The 20,764-nt window shown below is 35.1% G+C and overlaps 1 protein-coding gene across 2 annotated transcripts in view; it reads right to left on the minus strand.

The window, feature by feature from the left end:
- Positions 1 to 20,764, minus strand: part of PPA2 (inorganic pyrophosphatase 2) — an 87,192-nt gene that overhangs the window by 12,482 nt on the left and 53,946 nt on the right. For both annotated transcript variants that reach the window (XM_032333059.1, XM_032333058.1), the window contains 3 exons: positions 16,991 to 17,118; positions 14,091 to 14,176; positions 4,678 to 4,747 (listed from right to left, as the gene is read on the minus strand). In XM_032333059.1, coding sequence (XP_032188950.1) covers positions 4,678 to 4,747; positions 14,091 to 14,176; positions 16,991 to 17,118 — 284 coding nt within the window. The remainder of the gene's footprint in view (positions 1 to 4,677; positions 4,748 to 14,090; positions 14,177 to 16,990; positions 17,119 to 20,764) is intronic.

Raw genomic sequence — 20,764 nt, forward strand, 5'->3', positions numbered from 1 at the left:
CTCCCTGCTGAGCAGAGAGCCAGATATGGGGCTCTATCTCAGGACCCTGAGATCATGACCCGAGCCGAAGGCAGAAGCTTAACCCACTGAGCCACCCAGGTGCCCCTATTATGTTTTATTTCATTAAACATTTGCTGTAGGGGTGCGTGAGTGGCTCAGCTGGTTAAGCGTTCAACTCTTGATCATTCTGACTAAAGATGTAGCAATTTTATTGGTCTCAGGGCCATGAGACTGAACAGTATGCCAGGCTCTATGTTGGGCATGGAACCTGCTTAAGATTCTCTCCTTCCCCAAACTAAAAAACAAACGAACAAAAAAATGGCTCTACTCTTTGTAATTTTCTTTTTTATGTTAAAATATAAGAAAAAGAACAGAGTTCAGTATTTGACCTCTCTATTTTTATTTCTGCTATATCATTTTACTGCTTTCAAAAACTGTTTTTGCTGTATTGTGCAGGTTTTGACATATAGTGATTCAGCTGTCATTCAATTTTAAGTATTTAATGATTCCTTACATTTTTTTTTTTTTTGAGGTATAACATATCCAGAAGTGTTGTTAGTTTCCAAACATATGGTTTAGGTTTTTTCTTTTAATGTTTTCATAAATGATTAGTAACTTCATTATATATAGACAAGAGAATGTTGTCTATAAGACATCAACTCTGGCATTTTTTTTTTTTGCAACTCTTTTTCTGGATGAATACTCAATTTTTGGACATGTCCACATGTAGTAGAAAAAAACTATGCATTCTCTAATTTTATGTCTATTAGATTAACTTGTAAACTTCATTTCAATCAACTCAGCATATTTTCAAGAAATATTTACATACAGTAAAGGATCCTCAAAGTAGCATCCTAAATCCCAGCAGTCAAATAAATTGCCATCAATAGGAGCTAATATTAGATCTGGAAGGCAAATCACATGATGTGTGCACATATATACACAAACGGTCTTTGTTCCCTATAAATGCTCTGAATCTTGCTCCTGGAAATAAAACTCCAATTTATAGTCACACCATCCTCAGAAACTGCCAAAGTCTCATATTTTTTTGGCTATAAACTTACATAAAAGTTAAAAGAAAGACACAATATCTCCAAACATGAAATTGGGTGGTCCTGTGGCTGAACTATTACAGACGGTTAACTCCTGTTGCCAGAGACATATGCTGTGGCCCAGACTCCCAGGGTAAAAGGGTAGTGTTCTCTGCCTCTGTGGGTCCCCAGTGTGTAGAGATCTGCACAAGTCTTGCTTTTGACACAGCCTTGCCTTTCATGATGATAAATCATCAAACGTCTATATTCATAAACAAATTCTCCTAATTCTTTTGATCATTTCGATTCTCCTTATCTTCTTCAGATCTACTATCCTTTTTAAGATCTGACCTATGCATGACAAATCACTTCTGTAGCTATTTTCTGTTTTCTTTCTCAGATACTTCCAAATAATACTCATCAGGCTGTTGGCTTTTATTTTGTCTTGGTTATAATGACAATATTCTTCCTACTTGACCTGTACATATTGTCAGGTAATTGGTTAAGATTTTTATCTCAGTGCTACTTAGACTTAATTGTGCTTTGATCAATACATATTCAGGAATATAAGCTTCCTGCAACAGTTCTATTAATTAATCCATGTCTTTTCTTTTTGTATTTGAAAGTATCCATTCGCCGAAGCAGTTAATTTATCCAAAAATCTCACCTAATCAACTCGTCCTGAGCATTCTATCAATATAGATCTTGTCAATTAAACTTGTTAGAATGTGTTCAGTCATTCTAATAAGCCCACTAATAAACTCTGAGGTTGTAATTTGATTCCACATAATCCCAGGATTGATGTGGTCAGAATGTGAACAAGTCTGATAGGTAACTTCAATGTCTTAAGTTATTTTGAGTAACCAAAGGACAAACAAAAACTAATAGCACTTTGACATCAATGCAATGCTCAGTATACAGCAAAACAGGGAGATCTGGGAATATAGACCAGAATAGTTTTGATTCAAACATCTCAGTGTGGTTCTGAAAAGATGAAATGCCAAGTCAGAATACTCCAACTACAAAGAATTCTGTTATGACAAGTTAATAAAAATTTCCCAAGAAAGTAGTATCTAAGCTGGGTTGGAATCACTAGATGCTAAAAGATCAGTTCTCTGACTTACACATTCTTAATGCTGAAATCCCATATACAATATGCTCCATTAGAAGTAGTGAAGGCAGACTCATTTCTCTGCATTTGGATTTTCTGTGGTATTCTCAGTGAAAATTCAGTTTAGCACCTTCTTCATTATGAAGCACAACAAAGCTACCATACCATGTAATTAAGCCTGGATGTTAGGGTTTCTGCTCTAATCTTATTACTCAGATCTACCTAAATCACATCCATAGCCTCCAATTATTCTTTTTTCCAAGAGGATTATTTTCCTACTAACATGATAGGAGACAAATAAAAAACAGGATATAAGATAGAAACTTTAATCTCCTAGTTAATTTTAAGACAAGAATCTACTATACCTATTATTTATAAATCCCAAACTAAAAATCTTAATTTGAGAGAGAGACTACTTGGACAAAGATAAAACGTTTTTTGTTTTCCTTTATTTTTCTCCTTAAGGAAGTAATTATAAATGTTGATGAGAACTAAGTTCAGAATATAACCTACGCATATATACAAAACTGAAAACATGGGGAAAATAAACTGATACTGTACCCTGCATTACTAATAATGGCTTCCCTGATCTTCCGTACCTCCTATAATCTGTCTTCACCAATGCAGCCAGAGTGATCTTGAAAAATCTAAGTCAATTCACATTATTCCTCCACTTAAAACTAGCTAGTGGTTCCATATCTCATTCAGAATAAGAAACAAATTTCTTAAGACAGTCTTTACAGACTATTTTACAAGGTCTTTCATAATAATTTGCCACAGCTTCCACATCCAGATCCAAACATTTCTGATCTTACCTCCTCCTGTCTCCCCTAGTCTCCTTCTACTCTACCCATCACTGTGATACCTGGGGTATTTCTTGAAATGTCAGGAATCCTCTTGTCTCACGGCCTTTCGGACTGTGGCCTGGGATGCTTTTCCTCCAGATGGCTACTTGGCTAATACTCTTACCTTCTACAAATCTTGACTCATGTCAGTCTTCTCCTAGCGAGGCTACCCCTAACCCCTTTTTAATAGCTACAACTTTAATCCCACTCCTGGCACTTCATCCCCTCTGCCCCGCTCATTTTTCATACTAGCCTTTATTGCACTCAGACACACTGCGGTTCATCCTTGAACAATAGGGGTTTGAACAAGTCCACTTGTAAGTGGATTTTTTTCAATAAATATAGTACAATACCATAAATGTATTTTCCATATGATTTTCTTAGTAACTCTTTCTTTTCCCTAGATTACTTTATTGTAATAACACAATATATAATTCATATAACATACAAAGCATGTGTTAACTATTTGTGTTATCAGTAAGGCTTCTGGTCAGTAGTAGGATGTTAGTAGTTAAGTTTTTGGGAATCAAAAGTTATGCATGGATTTTTGACTATGCAGGGGAATCAGCAACCCACACCCCCTGCATTGTTCAGGATCAGCTGTATATATTTATCACGTATTTATTTATTATCCATTTCCCCAACTACAATGTTAACTACATAAGGGTAGAGGTTTTTCTTGTCTTTTCTTTAATACTGCATCCCTAGTACCTAGAATCTTAACAAACCCAGCAGGTACTAATTCAACAGCTGGTGAATTAGTGGGGGAAGAAATTCAAAGCAGCCTTAGTGCAAAAACACTTTTATTGTTCCTGAAGTAAAGGTCTAAATTCACTAGCTTCAATCTCATAATCGGTTTAAGATTAAAAAGAAAAACTTAATTTATAAATGGGATTTCTAGCCTATGACAGCTCCTGAACACACTTTATATAGCAACATTACCTGGTTATCTGAATATGAATTTTCTTATTTAGTGGTTTCCAAATCAAGCATTAATTTCCTAAAAAATTCAGTTGCCTCAGGGCAGCCTTATCACTAAGATATATAAAAATCGAAGAATATCATTAGCTAGCAGGAAAGCTTGCTAGACAGCCCAACTAAATGGGAAAAAAAAGGAGAAATAGTTTTCTTTCATTTTTCTTGAGCCAAAATGCACATGCACAAGCAGCCAATCATACCACTGGATGGTAGGTCACTCATGGGAACAGGACAGTACCAGGAGAGTAAATGCATATAAACAATGAATTGGTGATATTAAGAAAAGTAGCTTCATATGAAGTAAGTGGTTAACGTACCTTATTTTTTAAATTTTTTTTGACAGAAAGAAAGAGAGAACATGACTGGGGGGATGGCCAGAGGGAGAGAGAATCCTCAAGCAGACTCCCTGCTGAGCACAGAGCCACAACCAGGAGATCATGACCTGAGCTGAAGGCAAGAGTCAGACACTTAAACTGCCTGAGCCACCCAGCTGCCCCAATGTGGTTAATGTACTTCAGAAAACAGAATTTAAAAATTCAACTAAAAGACTTTCAATTCTCCAGATTAAAAAAGAATAGATTCTAATGTTGTTTTTTAACTGTCCTTCTCAAAATACTTGGTACATTTCATTGCTAGATTTTTTCAGAATTTCTGCTAGATTTCCCCATGAAGTTTGTAAGGTTAAAGGATGCTTTGAGTATTTGCCCCTTACCAGTTCAACTATTGATCTTGCTTCCTCCTGAGTGCAATGGAAAGGGCTGTCACATACCTGCACATTTGTGCTGGAGAGGAAAAGACAATGTTATTATTAATTGGGATAAAAAAGAAGCAATTACTAAAAAAGAAAACCAATTCCAAATACTCTACACTGAATGCAGAATTCCAGTAATTTATTTCCAGCCAGTGAAAAAGGACCTAATGAATATAAACTGAGATATTTGCACATTCTTTCAGGCAGTTATAAACATAGTGTTCCATAGCACTATGCATTCTCAATTTTTTTTTAAATTTAAATAATAGTATACAAATCTAAATAATCTCCTGGTATATAAAAGACTGTACAACACAACTATACTTGTACTTTAGTGAGAAAAACCAAACCTGACACATGGAATGATGACTATAAGGAAGAATCTTCATCTAGGTGAGGTGATAAACACTACAACTGGCCAGTGAAAGATGCTATGGAATCCCTCATCTAGGTATGGAAGGCTAAGCTAAGGGTGGTGAGAGGAAGGCACATGAATAGAAAACTCAGTCTTCTTCCGGGGAGGGAAGCTCAGGGAGGCATAGAGAGGAGCCCCTTCCACGGTCAAGGCCTTCCCACATAACGGGGAATGGTAGGCTATCCCCTTAAGCATGTTTCCCACTGTGTATTTCCTATCTCCTGGAGGGAAGCAGAGGCATCATTCCTCCCAAAGATACTAAGAATGATTTTTAAAAATTTCATCAAAGAAATTAGATTAAAATGGATACAGAAAGAGGCAGTGGAGGAGTTAAAACGAAAGGGAAAGTAATTAGCAGATCCCTAAAGAAGATGAAACACACACACATACTTGCCCTCCAAGTGGGCCTGAGAGATATATATTATCAAATGCACTTTCATAATGATTTTTGTGAAATTTTGGGATATATGGATAAAAAGATCTGTCTAGTTATTTATCTTTGTAATTACATCTGTCTGTAATCAGACATTGGGTATACAGCAATTACTGTTAAGTGGCTGTTCTGCTTTCTATCCAGACTCACAATGTGGGATTTATTTTCATTCTTGGCATGAATAAAATCTGATGCAAGTTGGCATTATCTTTAAGACTATTTTGTATTCTCTTCTCCACAGCCCATACTTAAGTACGCTAAAAACTGAAAAAGGTAAGGCCGTATAAGTCAAATGTTTCCTAAAGAATGTCAAAACTACATTTTTAAAAGAACAGGGCAAAAAACTAGACACTGCAAAGTCTTAAGTCCTAGTCCTCTGAAGAAAGCACGGGGTATGCTAAATATGCTAGTTACAATGTTTTTAACATTACAACTAAACCTAAGTAAAACATACCTTGGAAATTCTGGGAAAATGATGGTAAGAAACAGGGGAATCTTCTCTAACCAGGGCTGCCAGATAAAATCCAGAATACCCAATTAAATTTGAATTTCAAATAAGATCAAACTATTTTTTAGTATGTCTCAAATATTGCATGAGACATTTATTTTTAAAAGATGTATCGCTCTAAAATTTAGATTTAACTGGATATCCAGGATTTTATGTTAAATCTGATAACCTATTTCTAAAGTAACCCTCTGCTGCTACAACAAAGCAAACCATCAACAGAAATGGTAGAAAAGAGTCAATATTAAAGCCAACAATGTAAATTTTTAAAATTCTGAGTAACTTTTTAATAGCCCCAGTAAAATATCTTGACAAGTAACCAATGGAACTGAGGAAAGCCAAGAGATTCTGCCATTTTCATGTTGGACAAATTATGTGTACGGCTGTTTCAAGAATGAAATGGAAGGTATATACAAATAGACTTAAGAGATTCTTATAAGGTACACCAATATAAAGATGAGAGATCACGAAGCCTCTTACTTTTTCTCCAACAGGCTCTTCTACTACCATTAGCGAAAAACAGTGCCAACTTCCTCACTGACATCCTTTTAGTTAATAAAGTATACAATCTGGGTTGTAATATATTTCCCTCCGGATTTAATGTACTTTGAAAGTTTGAAGGCATGTTATCAGAAACATTTTTATTTTCTGTAAATTGCCCTTATGTAAAAATAGCTAATACTGATTCATATTTACTGGTTCAAAAATTATTCTTATACTAAATGTTAGGGAAATGTTTAGATGCTGGTGATATAATACTGAACCACTGAACCCCTGTGGAGTTTCTAATACTTAGGCATTCTCTTTAGTCTTAAACTACAATTATGGCCTGCGAAAGAAGAAGCAGTATAATCTTTTAAAGGAAGGAATGACTCAGATGAAGGTGTCTGTAATAAATGAGATTTAAAATAAGGACTAAGGAGACTGCTGCTTTCCTTTTTATAATATGATATTAAATATTTTGTTCTAAATTTACAAACATTATATAGTCTATACACAATCTTGCTAACCAAAATAAGCAGACATGACATCAGATGATCAGCAATACCCAAAATGCCGCGGATGACAAACCAAACTTCAATCAAAAATAGTAAAAAGGTGCGTTAATAGATACATAATAGTACAAAATGACTGACTATATAAAAAGATACCTGCAAATAATAAATAGACATATAGAAGATGAAATTTACAAGGCAAGCAATATGGAACATTTTTGTAAAGAGAAAATTATTTTCTTCCACACAATCTCAAAACAGACAAAGGCTCACACTCATTAGACTCCTCAAAGACAGTGTCCAGGATACAGATTTGCCAAGACTTTTCATTCTAAAGCAAAGTAGTCAAGAAAAAAGAAGAGAAAACATTTAAAGAGCTAAGAATGATAATGATTTTGGACCATAACCTCAAGAGTTTACAGAAGAAAACTGACACCGAAGTAAATCTATAGAAAGCTAAAAGAACTGGAGCTCTACATACATAGATCAAACACACCTTCCACTAGAAAGGTAAAAAGAAACAATTTTAAGACCTACACTATTTGGAAGAACATATCTGTATATCTGTAATACTTGGAGTTATTCAGTGAGCATGTGTAAATTACCTACTATGTGTCAAGTCCTGTCACTAAGTGCTGAGATACAAACTCAAAGCGTAAAAAAAAGAATCAAACAGTGGTTCCTGGGTGGCTCAGTGGGTGAAGCCTCTGCCTTCAGCTCAGGTCATGATCCCAGGATCCTGGAATAGAGCCCCACGTGGGGCTTTCTGCTCAGCAGGGAGCCTGCTTCCCCCTCTCTCTCTGCCTGTCTCTCTGCCTACTTGTGATCTCTGTCAAATAAATAAATAAAATCTTTGAAAAAAATAATAAAACATACCAAGTTCTACACAGAGGAGTGTATAGCAATGACCTGAGAGCACGGGTAATCTGCTCAAAAGAAATAAAAGTTCATTGCAGAACTGCTTCTTGAAGAATGAGCATGTATTCATGGAGGAAAGACAATGAGATAGGAGGGGACAGAACATGAGGCTGGAAAAGTAGGTCTGGACCTGCTGTTTAATATACAGAAGAGCTGGATTATATTCAAGATCAAAGGAAGCCACAAGAAGTTTTTAAGCAAAAAAATGACAATCACATGTGTATCTGTCAAAGATAATTCTGACAGTACTATATAGAGTACATTAAATAAGAAAGTAGTTGTAATATAAAGTAACATAAAACAACTTATGAATAAATGACAAGTAACTGAATTTAAGTAAAACTGAATTAAAAATTAAATTAAAAAAATTCAGATGCTCTAGAAGTGCATCTGGGAATCAAAACATGAAAAAATTGAAAAATCTGGAAAATAGATGGGTCAGGATAAATAGTGGTAAAATAAAATAAACTAGCAAAATAAACAGTACATCTCTGATTTCTTAAAAATTAGATAAATAAGCCATGGTGGAAGAAAGACTAAGAGGGGCTGAAGAGTAAAGCTTAAATGGCAAAACTATTTCTCCTACAACACAGGAGAAAGTTACTTTATGGAAGAATAAAAATAATCAAATTATCTCTGTTAAAAGAATATGTAGCTTTCTCAGTAGTAAAGAATAGTAGTAAAAGTAGTAGTATAAAGTAGGAAAGTAGAAAAAGTAGTAAAAGAATATATAGCTTTCTTAGTAGTAAGTACTAAGCAATGGAAAAAAAGAATAAAAATAAAACAAAGAAGACTATTCAAAGTATCAGTTACAGAATTTAATTCATGCAGGGATCCTGGAAGCAGAAGAGTCAGAACCAGATTTGAAAAACAACAACTACCTGTTGGTTTTAAAATATCAGTAAACAATTTACTCCAACAGGTATTACATGTCAGGCATAAGGAACATAAAGATGAATAAGGTATCTTTATTTATCTGCTTTTGAGGACCTTATGTTCCAGAAGAGGAGACAAATTCATAAACCAAGCAGTAACTATAAATGCAATGACAGAAGCTCACAGGGAACAGGGAATGTAGTGTCCTCGAATGCCAGCTCATCTGAAGGAAAGCTTCCTATAGAAAGTAAAAAGTCAAAACCAAGTCTCAAAAAGAGGAGTAAGTTAGCTAGTTCAAGAAATGAGAATCCGAATCGGCCAAGAAGTCAATCTCTCACTCTTTGCAGATGATATGATACTTTATGTGGAAAATTCAAGACTCCACTCCAAAACTGCTAGAACTCGTAGAATTCAGTGAAGTGTTAGGATATAAAATCAATGCACAGACATCAGTTGCATTTCTATACACCAACAGCAAGACAGAAGAAAGAGAAATTAAGGAGTCAATCCCATTTACAAGTGCACCCAAAACCGTAATATACCTAGGAATAAACCTAACCAAAGAGGCAAAGAATCTGTACTCAGAAAACTAGAAAGTACTCATGAAATAAATGGAGAAAGACACAAAGAAATGGAAAAACGTTCCACGCTCATGGACTGGAAGCACAAATATTGTGACAATATCTGTGCTACCTAAAGCAATCTACACGTTTAATGCAATCCTTATCAAAATACCATCAATGTTTTTCAAAGAAATGGAACAAATAATCCTAAAATCTATGTGGAACCCCAGAAAAGACCCCAAATGGCCAGAGGAACGTTAAAAAAGAAAACCAAAGTTGGTAGCATCCCAATCCCGGACTTCAAGCTCTATTACAAAGGTGTCATTATCAAGACAGTATGGTACGGGCATAAAAACAGACACATAGATCAATGGAACAGAATAGAGAGCCCAGAAAAAGACCCTCAACTCTATGGTCATCTAATATTCGACAAAGCAGCAAAGAATGTCCAATGGAAAAAAGACAGTCTCTTCAATAAATGGTGCTGGGAAAATTACACAGACACATGCAGAAGAATGAAACTGGACCATTTCCTTACACCACACACAAAAACAGACTCAAAATGGTTGGAAGGACCTCAATAAGAGAAAGGAATCCATCAAAATCCTTGAGGAGAACACAAGCAGCAAACTCTTTGACCTCAGCTGCAGCAACTTCTTCCTAGAAACATTGCCAAACGTAAGGGAAGCAAGGACAAAAATGAACTGAGACTTCATCAAGATCAAAACCTTTTGCACAGCAAAGGAAACAGTCAACAAAGCCAAAAGACAACTGACAAGAATGGGAGAAGATATTTGCAAATGACATATCAGGTAAAGGGCTAGTATCAAAAATCTATAAGGAACTTATTAAACTCAACATGAAAAGAACAAATAGTCCAATCAAGAAATGGGCAGAAGACATGAACAGAAATTTCTGCAAAGAAGACATCCAAATGGCCAACAGACACATGAAAAAGTGCTTAATATCACTCAGCATCAGGGAAATACCAATCAAAACCACAGTGAGACACCACCTCACACCAGTCAAATGGCTAAAAATTACAGGTGTTGGTGAGGATGTGGAGAAAGGGGACCCCTCCTACACTGTTGGTGGGAATGCAAGCTGGTGCAGCCACTCTGGGAAACAGTATGGAGGTTCCTCAAAAAGTTGAAAATAGGGCTACCCTATAACCCAGCAATCACACTACTGGGTATTTACCCTAGAGATACAAATGTAGTGATCCCAAGAGACATGTGCATCCAAATGTTTATAGCAGCAATCTCCACAATAGCCATACTATGGAAAGAACCTAAATGTCCATTAACAGATAAATGGATAAATAAGATGTGTGTATATATAGGCAGTGAAATACTATGCAGCCATCCAAAAACCCACAAAATCTTGCCATTTGCAATGAGATGGATGGAACTAGAAGGTAAGTGAAATAAGTCAAACAGAGAAAGATAATTATCATTTGATCTCCCTGATGTAAGGAATTTGAGAGGCAGGGCAGGAGGTTGTGGAGGGTAGGGAGGGTAAAACTGAAACAAAATGGTACTGGGGAGGGAGACAAACCAAATCTCAGCAAACAAATTGAGGGTTGCTGGGAGGTGGAGCGGGAGGGATAGGGTGACTGGGTGATGGACACTGGGGAGGGTATGTGCTATGGTGGGTGCTGTGAATTGTTAAGAGATAATTGTTAAGACTGATAATTCACAGACCTGTACCCCTGAAGCAAATAATACATTATATGTTAATTTAAAAAAAAGAGAAAGAAATGAGAAGAAAATAGTGGCAAAGGAAACAGCATGATGGACTGGAGGTCAATCAGAGCATGGTGTTTGTGGAGTAACAAGTGTTTCTACGTTGTTGCAACATGACAAGGTCAGAAGTGATGGAAAATGAGGCCAGACAGGTAGCAGGGGCCAAATCCTAGAAGGTCTTGTTTATTCTTCTCTGAGAAGTTGGGACTTTGTGGTTCTTGAGCAGAGAGGCTTATCAGAGGCACTTACGTACGAAGCTTTAAAACACAGATGCTTAGACCCTACTCCTCAGCCTAATTCACTGGGTTTAAAGAAGGAGACAGTGCACCTGAATTTTCCAGTTTTCCTAGGTAAATATAACATACTATATGTGATTTGAGAGAAATGTTGTGATTAAAAAAAAAAAAAATGTGGACCTAAACTCAACTGAGTAGGGAAAATAGGCTAAAAAGGAATGGGGCGGAGGGTCATTAATCAGTAACAGTGTATATTTTAAGGAATAAAGAGAAAGAAGAAATTTACTAAGACAAAGGGAATAAAAACTTTACTATTGTGAATATATTTTTACAAATCAAGTAGTGATAAAAATAAGAAAATAATGGACAAAACGAGTTAAAATTTGAAGATTCTGACTTTACAGTATCTAGATGCATAAAATTTATGCCCAGAAATCTATGTCCTGAAAATTCTTAAGCTAAAAAATTATTTAGTTGTATTTCCTTGAAAAGACAGAGGTAAGAGTACATTTGGAATCTGGCTTAAAACCTGGCTTTACTACTCAGTGTGACCTTAGATTACTTAATCTCTCTGTGCTGTCAATTTCCTCATGAGTAAAATGGAGACAATGATACATATCTTACAGAATTCTTGTTGACTATTAATTAAGATAACACATACTAAACACTTTGAACCCCAAAAATAGCACAAAGTTCAATAAATGACAATTCTTACTGTTAACATAATCCTTATCATTACCTAGGAGACTACAGAAAAATGACTCCAGAGAGTACAAATGAAGTTACCCTCAGAGTAAAGATAATTACACTCAGCATGGAAGGAATGACATCAAGCTATAGAAAAGCGAACCAAATCAACAGCCTCTAGCTGTGTAGCTGAGGAACCTGGAAAACATGGACTGCAAAAGCTTTTCAGAAAGTACCATTAAGGAAGGAGATGAAAGCAAACAGCAAGCAAATACTTCTCTGGACACTGAGAGACTCCTTTTTAGAGGAGCTCACCACATGAGTATCTCACTTAGAATATCTCAGAATATCATGAAGGATACCTAGGTCTACTAATTACTAGGATAGTCAGGACCAGAAGGCATTCAGTTATACCCAGTTTTGTTAATAAACTGTATTAATTAAAGTAGAAACAAGTCAATTTTAAGATTATGCTAAAAAAGAGTGGTCTGCATAAGACATAAGAAGAAAGGAGATAAGGAGATTAGTGAACTGACAATGTTACTTGAACTTACAAGAGAAGTATAATGCCCATGCATTTGTGTTATAGGCAAGATGAGCCTCTCTATGACATGGATAAACTACTTCTTTAGACTAATTATTTATTCCACCTGATTACTCTAATGATTTCATCCTTTTTTTTTTTTTTTTTTTTTTTTAAGAGAAAGAGTATGTGAGCAGGGAATAGGGGGAGAGGGAGACAGAGAGTCTCAAGGATGCTCCATGCTCAGCACAGAGCCTGACAAGGGGTTTGATCTCACAACCCTGAGATCATGACCTGACGTGAAATTAAGAGTTGTACACTGAACCGACTAAGCTACCCAGGCACCCCTATTATAATGATAGCTTTAACACTTCTATTGATTCCCAGACTTCATGCTCCAGAAGGGCAGGGATTCTTTTTATTATAGTCACACCAATAATCCTAGTATCAGCAGAGTCCCTGGCAGAAGACCTTCAAATCAGTATTTGTTGAAGAGTGAATAACTTCTGAATTTCTCCTGATTCCGAGAAGGGGACAATGAAGTTGGGTGCCATTCTACTCTCTAAAATGACTATCTGTGTTTGCTTCCTACAGTTAGACTTATCAAGAGCCCACTGTTTTTTTTTTTTTTCTAAACCTGTTGATGTGAGTTGCCCTTGTTACTATTTCATAATTTAAGTGGTAATTATGCTCATCAAAGAAGGGAGTATGGAAAAAGAACAGATTCTATAAACACTAAGCAGGCTCTAGAACTACAAAGGCTAAAAAGCCTCAATAAAGGTAACTCACTATAATAACTGGTGTCAAAGTAGTGTGGGTATGAAAACTGTAAAAAAAGGTTTAGGAAACAGAACCCAAGAATCTTTAAGAGTTCTTAACTGTAAGGAGTTTAAGGATTAGAGGATCTTATCGTGGTTTTCTATTCTATATTATGTTAGAATATATATAACTTATTTGGAACATATACAGAAAAGGTCTTAGCCCTATATCCAAAGAGGAATAAATAAATGTATGTTTAAATGTTTTAAAATAGGAAAAAATGAGTTATGTATGTTACTATCGTTTGATTCCCTTTCATCAATCAGCTAGTGACCCAGATCATGTTAGATAAAAAGGCTTATTACTATTTCACCAAGAAATGATGTAGTAGTCACACATAAACAAAATAACTATTTGCATATTGAAAAATCACTTTTTTAATCCCATCTTTGCATACATCACAACGTATTATAATTAAAATGCCTATTTACTCAACAGAATCCCCCACTAAACTATAAATCTGAGAAAAGGACCATGTCAATTCCTACTTTGATAGTGTCCAGCACTTGGTACTGCTTTCCAAATGGGTGCTCCATAAGCATTTTTTAAATGAAAAAAAAAAAAAAATCCAACTCTCCTTTTTTATCTGACTAGTATAATATAGCTGTTTAGTACCATTAATAATAAAATAACATTACATAGAAAAGATGAATTCTTACCAACTTATAGCCCCTCCATCACACTTCTTCATAAGCAATGTTTTCCAACATTCATGAGTAGATTTAATAACTTCAAGAGCAAAAGCCTATTTCAAACCAAAAACAGACATAAAGATCACATCATTATACTAACATGGAACTATTCTCACTATGACAGCTTATTTTTAAGAATACGAGCTCTGGAGTCAGGCAAACCTGAGTATAATTCTGGCATCCTTATTTATCAGCTGTGTGACTTTTGAGCAAGTTACTTTATCTAACTCTCAACTTCTTCATCTGTTAAGTAGAAGGTAATTGAGATAATGTAATTGGGGGGTTGGTAAACTAGGCCCAAAAAGGCCAAATCTAGCTCACCACGGGTTTTTGTAAATAAAGTTTTAGTGAACATAGTCATGCCCATTCATTTGTGACATGGCCTATGACTGCTTTAGCACCACAATGGCAGAGGTGAGAAGTTGTGACAGAAACCAAATAGCCTACAAAATCTAAAATATTACTACCTGGTGCTTTACAGAAAAAGTTGCCAACACCTGATTTAAATTAACCAGCTGCTGAAAGGATAAACAAGTTGTATGCAAAATGCTTAGTCTAGCCCCTTGCCTGTAAGTAAGCATATACCTATTAATTCCATCAACATCAAAACTGCAGTCTAACTGTATAATCATTTTAGAATATTCACGGTCTAAAAGTAGTAAGCCTCTTAAACATTCTCAAATTTTTTCTTAGTATAAATTCCTACTGTGGCCCAAAATGCAAAATCAACAATATATACCTCTTGCTAGATCCGTATCTAGAAGACTATCTAAAGGAACACTTGCTTTGTTATTCCAAAGCAGCAAATTTCATTTTTCTCCTCTTAATGTTGCTAATTTTCCTTAAGGAGGGTCCTTATATATTAACTAATTCATACTACCTCCTTTCTCTTTCTATGACAACTAAACACATTATGGTAAGAAATGAAGAAAATAAAAAATCTTGGGAACCAAGATGTAATAATGAGAAATGTACTTCTGGGGGGAAAAATAAAAGTTCTTTCAGCTCTATTGTTGCCTGAGATACAGGAGTATGGCCCAAAGAGACGGTACCGGGGAGTTCCACTTAAGATCTGGGACAAAAAAGTCAATTTATTGTCCAGATAATACAAAGAAAAATTTTTAACCAAATCATTCAGATAATTATGATTATTTAGAATCACTTTTCCACCTGCTTAAAGGAGTTGGCAGGAAAAATCGTTTTCAAACATGGTGTCATCTTTTCAAATATGGTTTCACTTCTATGTGGGACACAAAGAATAGCATGGAGGACATCAGAAGGGAAAAATGAAGGGGGGGAATTGGAGGGGGAGACAAGCCATGAGCGACTCTGGACTCCGGGAAACAAACTGAGGGTTTCAGACAGAAGCAGGGTAGGGGGATGGGTTAGCCTAGTGATGGGGATTAAGGAGGGCACACATTACAATGAGCACTGGGTGTTACAGGCAAACAATGAATCATGGAAAACTATATGGGGAACTATTAAGTACTGTATGGTGACTAACATAACATAATAGTAAAAAAAAAACATGGTGAAGAGATACAATTTAATTTTCCTGAGTAAGGCACTATATTTTATACAGAAGTGGTAAAAAGCAATGAATAAGATATTATGCTTCAAAATCAGGTTGTATATTTGACCTAGTCTTCACTCAGAAAAAAATTAGTATTTATCAAAATCAAGCAAAAGAAAACAAAGTAAGACAAAACAACAACCAAAAAAACCCACCCCAAATTACCTCATTCTATAAATTCATGATTTAGCAATTTTACCCTGAGGCAATAAGGAGCCACAAAAGTTCAAATGAAAAATATAAAATATAAAATTTTTTACAGGAAAAAAAACAAAAAAATAATTTATCTTACAAATTTTTAAATTTTTTTTTTTTTTTTTTAAGAAAGAGTATCAGGGCACCTAGGTGGCTTAGTGTTAAGCCTCTGCCTTCTGCTCAGGTCATGGGATCCAGCCCCGCACTGGGCTCTCTGCTGCTTGCTGCTTCCCCCTCTCTCTGCCTGCCTCTCTGCCTACTTGTGATCTCTGTCAAATAAATAAATAAAATCTTAAAAAAAAAAAAAGAAAAGAAAGTATCTATTTGAAAACAGATTTTATATCTACATTTACTAAGTCTTAGACAAAGTGCTCAAGATCCTAAGGATTCTTTGAATGCACCTCTTCAAAAATACTAGGTCAAGCAATAAATTCTTATATAGCAAGATATTTATTATAATTTTTAAGTTTCCATTCACATTGTTTATTTTACATATACTTTACTTATTAGTACCCACATAAGTGTTGGTGTATGTGTAATTTAAATAATGGTGATAACTTTAAAAAAATATTCCATGACTTAAGACTTCATGTCTTTGGTTCATTTTCTCCATTTGTGTCGTATCAGACAAACTTCATGGTAACTCTGTGGAATTCTAATAGAAAAATCCTATGACAGTAAAATAATTCAAAAGTCAGTCATGGTAGACTGAACTCTTAAGAGGGACGCCCCTTTGGATTTACAGTAAGTAAAGTAAATAACTTTCTCCTCTCCGGGATAGGAAATGGAAGCTTCTTCATACACAGTTTGCAGAGTTAGACTAACCATGGAAATCCTTCATTTTCTGAGATGAGGGAGTTGTCAATAGATAAAGAGATGAATATATATATGTATCAAAGCTTATTAATTCACTTAGATCTCCTGAAAAAAAAATCCTCTTAAATATATATGATAAAATGTCCTTAAATATTGAAGTCAATATAAAGCGCTTTTGTTACCATGTTACATAAAAATATTCACATAAGCAATGCCCCAAACTGAAAGAAGTATTGTACAAGTATCACAAGGTCCGTTTTCAAATAAAGATTATCATTTTCACCTTGTTTTTGAATTCTCCATTAAAAGCAAACTGGTTTTCAGGTTTTCCTTCTGGCACCTTATAAAATCTAAACCAATTAAGCGTAGCTTCCAAGTAACCTGGTTTGTATTTCTTAACATCATCAATATCTGCAAGTGAAGAAACAAAATGCTTTTTGTTAAAAGCTGAAATCCATTCTCATTAGTGGTAAAACACTGGACTAAGGGAATCTACCTCTGGGGCTAACTTTCAGCATAATCATTAACATGTACCATACTACCTCTGGACTGGAGATTCTTTTCACATGTAAAACTACTCCTTCACTCTACAACATTTCTTAAGCACCTTCATATAGTATGGCAGGCATGGGGGTGGGGGGGGTGGGGATAAGCAGATGAAGACAACAAAGTTTTTTTCCTCAAGGAGCTCAGAGGTCTAATTAAAGCAAAGAGAACTAACAGCAATGTAGTGAGATATGCTTAAGGACTGATGTCATTTTGTAGGCAAAAGGGCTTAAGAGTAAGATCATTTACATCAGGATCTGTGTTTTGGAAATATTAAGCTAAAGGACAACTGAAGATAAAATGGAGAGGGCAGTCCCCGGAAGAGGATACACTAAAGTGAGATAAGAAGGGTTTTACACACTTACACACCAAATACTTAAGTTTCTCATTCTGTGTCAGACATTGTTCTAAGCAGTAAAGTAGAACAGTAAACAGAATTAAGTCCCTACACTCATGGTTTATATAGTAGGAAGAGACAGACAACAAACAGAGAGACAAATATACAATGTTTAGTGGTACAAGTCTGATGAAGAAAAAATAAAGCAGAGTACAAAAGAGAATGCATATGGCAATTTTAAACAGAGTGATATCTGGATGGTTCAGTTTTTTTCATTTCAAATTCTGTAATGATTTCCAGGATTTAAGTTCTATTACCACAAGAACAGCTCAACCATCACATTTTGAGGACATTCATTTAAATAATTGGAAATATTACTATATTAATAACAGACCCTTCTCCAAAAGAGGTCTCCAAAGAATGTATCCTTCCCAATAAATATTAATTAAATAAAATATGAGGAATAACTAGGTAAAACTAGCAATCTGTACTCTCCACCAGACTTTGACTTAGGGGAAATTTATCATAGCCCTTTATGCACAATATTATAGCCATGACAGCGTTTGAAAAATGAGAAACTTATTACTAAATATAGATGACACAATGCATTGGGATGATTCAAAGACCACTGGTTTCAGACCTGCTCATCCAAGTCTCGTGGGAATCTCCATTCACAGGCATGATAAGGAAAGGTAAGCATTTTGCAGGCATGAGTTAGGAATTATGCTTGTGTTTGCTGTGCTTGCCTTTTGCCTGTTTCATCAAGGTTTTGTAATAGTTACATTATGTCTCCAGAAGCCAGATGTTTCATGTAAGTGAAATGAGTGCGGTAAGGCAGACAGCGTAAGAATGGCAGAAACCACAGCAAATGAAAACCTGAGTGTGCTACCTTAAGGCAATCAAATTTAACATTTTAAAATACATCAATGGGCGACACATCTATCTCAAGTAATTCTGGGGCAAACAGCAGAAATATTACAACTAAGAGAAAAAAACAATTACTTGAAACTGAATACAGGGCACACTTACTCTATTAATCACAGTCAATACACACTGCTTTCCAATACATACTTCTAAGTAATGGAAGATGTTAAAGATAGGGAATTCTAAAAAGATTAAGACCTTTTTAGTATTTTATGTTGTATCTTATGTCATAGAGTTCTTTGTCATGTCCAAAATCTGAACACTCTGATTTTCTTCTATACTGTAGAGTTACATTGTCACAGGTTTTCCTTATGTTAAAAGAATGCAAGTGTAGATGTTCTTTTTAGTTTTATTGTGGTAAAATATACACAATATAAAATTTACTATTGAGCTCACCACAATATTGTGTAACCATCACTTTCACACACTTGCAGAATTTTTCATTAGATAGCATTTTTTTACTATATATGTTAAGAAAAACAGTAATTCTCTAGAAGTCATTTATTACTAATCTTGGAGTTAACATCAAATAAAAGTTTTTTTTTTTTAAGATTTTATTTATTTATTTGACACAGATCACAAGTAGGCAGAAAGGCAAGCAGAGAGAGAGGAAAAAGCAGGCTTCCTGCTGAGCAGAGAGGCCGATGCGGGGCTCAATCCCATGACCCTGGGATCATGACCTGAGCCAAAGGCAGATGCTTGACCCACTGAGCCACCCAGGAACTCCATACAATTACACAACCTATTTTCAAGATCAACTAACAGAACGATAAAATCAGAATAATCCAGAAGAGTTCTTTTACATAATCAAGCCAAACATTTAGTTTGTTTTTAATTACGAATCAAACTCTTTTAATTGAGATCTACTTGATCAGCTCTGTGGATTATTAACGAAGACTTCACACTTCTATAAAATACTCTTGATTGATGTCCATAGTGGTATGTATGTTGAGTCTGGTAGACAACTCTGGAATGAAGTCCACACTTTCCTTGTACCAGGTATGTTTTAGCTTTATCATGCATCGGGCGTGTTTATGCCCAAAACATTCATGCCAGCTGTAGCAGTAGTTAAAATCTTGAGAATCAATAAAATATTATATAAGGCAATGATTTTGACAGTACAAAAAAGATTCTGTTTCTGCAAAAGTAATTTGAATGTTTTGAAAGAATTCAATAAAGTGTGTTGCAAAAAATACCTGTTGTCAAATTAGGCCCGAGTAAAAAAATACTTAAAGATGAGAAAAAGACATAAAAATCTACAATTATGTATCTATCTCTGCAAAAATGATTTTAGATATGAAAGGTCAGGGACAGCCTCTGATAAAATGTATTTTAGCAAATTCTTGGATGAAGTGTAGGAACAACTTACTCAAATATTTAGAAGAGGAGTCCTGAGAGGAAGACAGGAAGTACCAATACTCTCAAGTATGAGTGTGCTTCACATGTTTAAGGAAGGCAGTAAGAAAGCCCTATGTTCAGAGCAGAGTGAAGAAAGAGTGTAAGGAGAGGAAATGAGAGGAGCAGCCACAGGCCAGTCACAAAGGACTCTAAGGGCCATCCTTTTTGAGATGAGAGGCCAGTAGAGGGTTCTGGGCTAAGGAGTATGGGTTTTAGGAAACTCGCTCTTTTTGTTGTGTAGGTAAAAGACTGTAGAAAGGGAGAAGCAGAAGGAAATCAAGCAATAAGCTACACAGAGAAGCCACACAGATTAAATATGATAAGGGCCTAGATAAATGGCAGTTTTGCAAAGGTGGTGACATATGGTCAACTGGGGTATTTTGAGAAAGCAGACCGAGGGGATTACCAATGAAAGAAAAAATTTAAAACAAAAACCAGTAAAGATCAGACATACATAAAATTTAAAGTTTCAAAGAACTAAAAAGGAATAATTGGCAATATTAAGTAACAATTTAAATTATAGTACAATTAAAAGCAGCTACCTAAATATTTATCACCCTAGTTTATTTTTTAAAGCTCCATAAAAGGTGTCATACTTCCTACAAGTAGTATACAGCCATTATTTACTTTATAACAAATCTGTTTCCAAACGTGAAAGTTTAATTAACAAATATTAAATGGAGTTTTCTTAAGAGAATTTTTATATTAAAACTAAAGATATGTTAATTTATAAGTAATCATAGTTCTATATAAATCCATTGGAATATTTATAAATTTCTTTATTAAATGCTAGCTATAAGGCAAAACAAAAAATGATGATGCAATACAATAACAAATTTTAAAGCTCAATTT

Source organism: Mustela erminea, chromosome 2, assembly GCF_009829155.1.
Source record: "Mustela erminea isolate mMusErm1 chromosome 2, mMusErm1.Pri, whole genome shotgun sequence".
In the NCBI taxonomy this organism is placed as follows: Eukaryota; Metazoa; Chordata; class Mammalia; order Carnivora; family Mustelidae; genus Mustela; species Mustela erminea.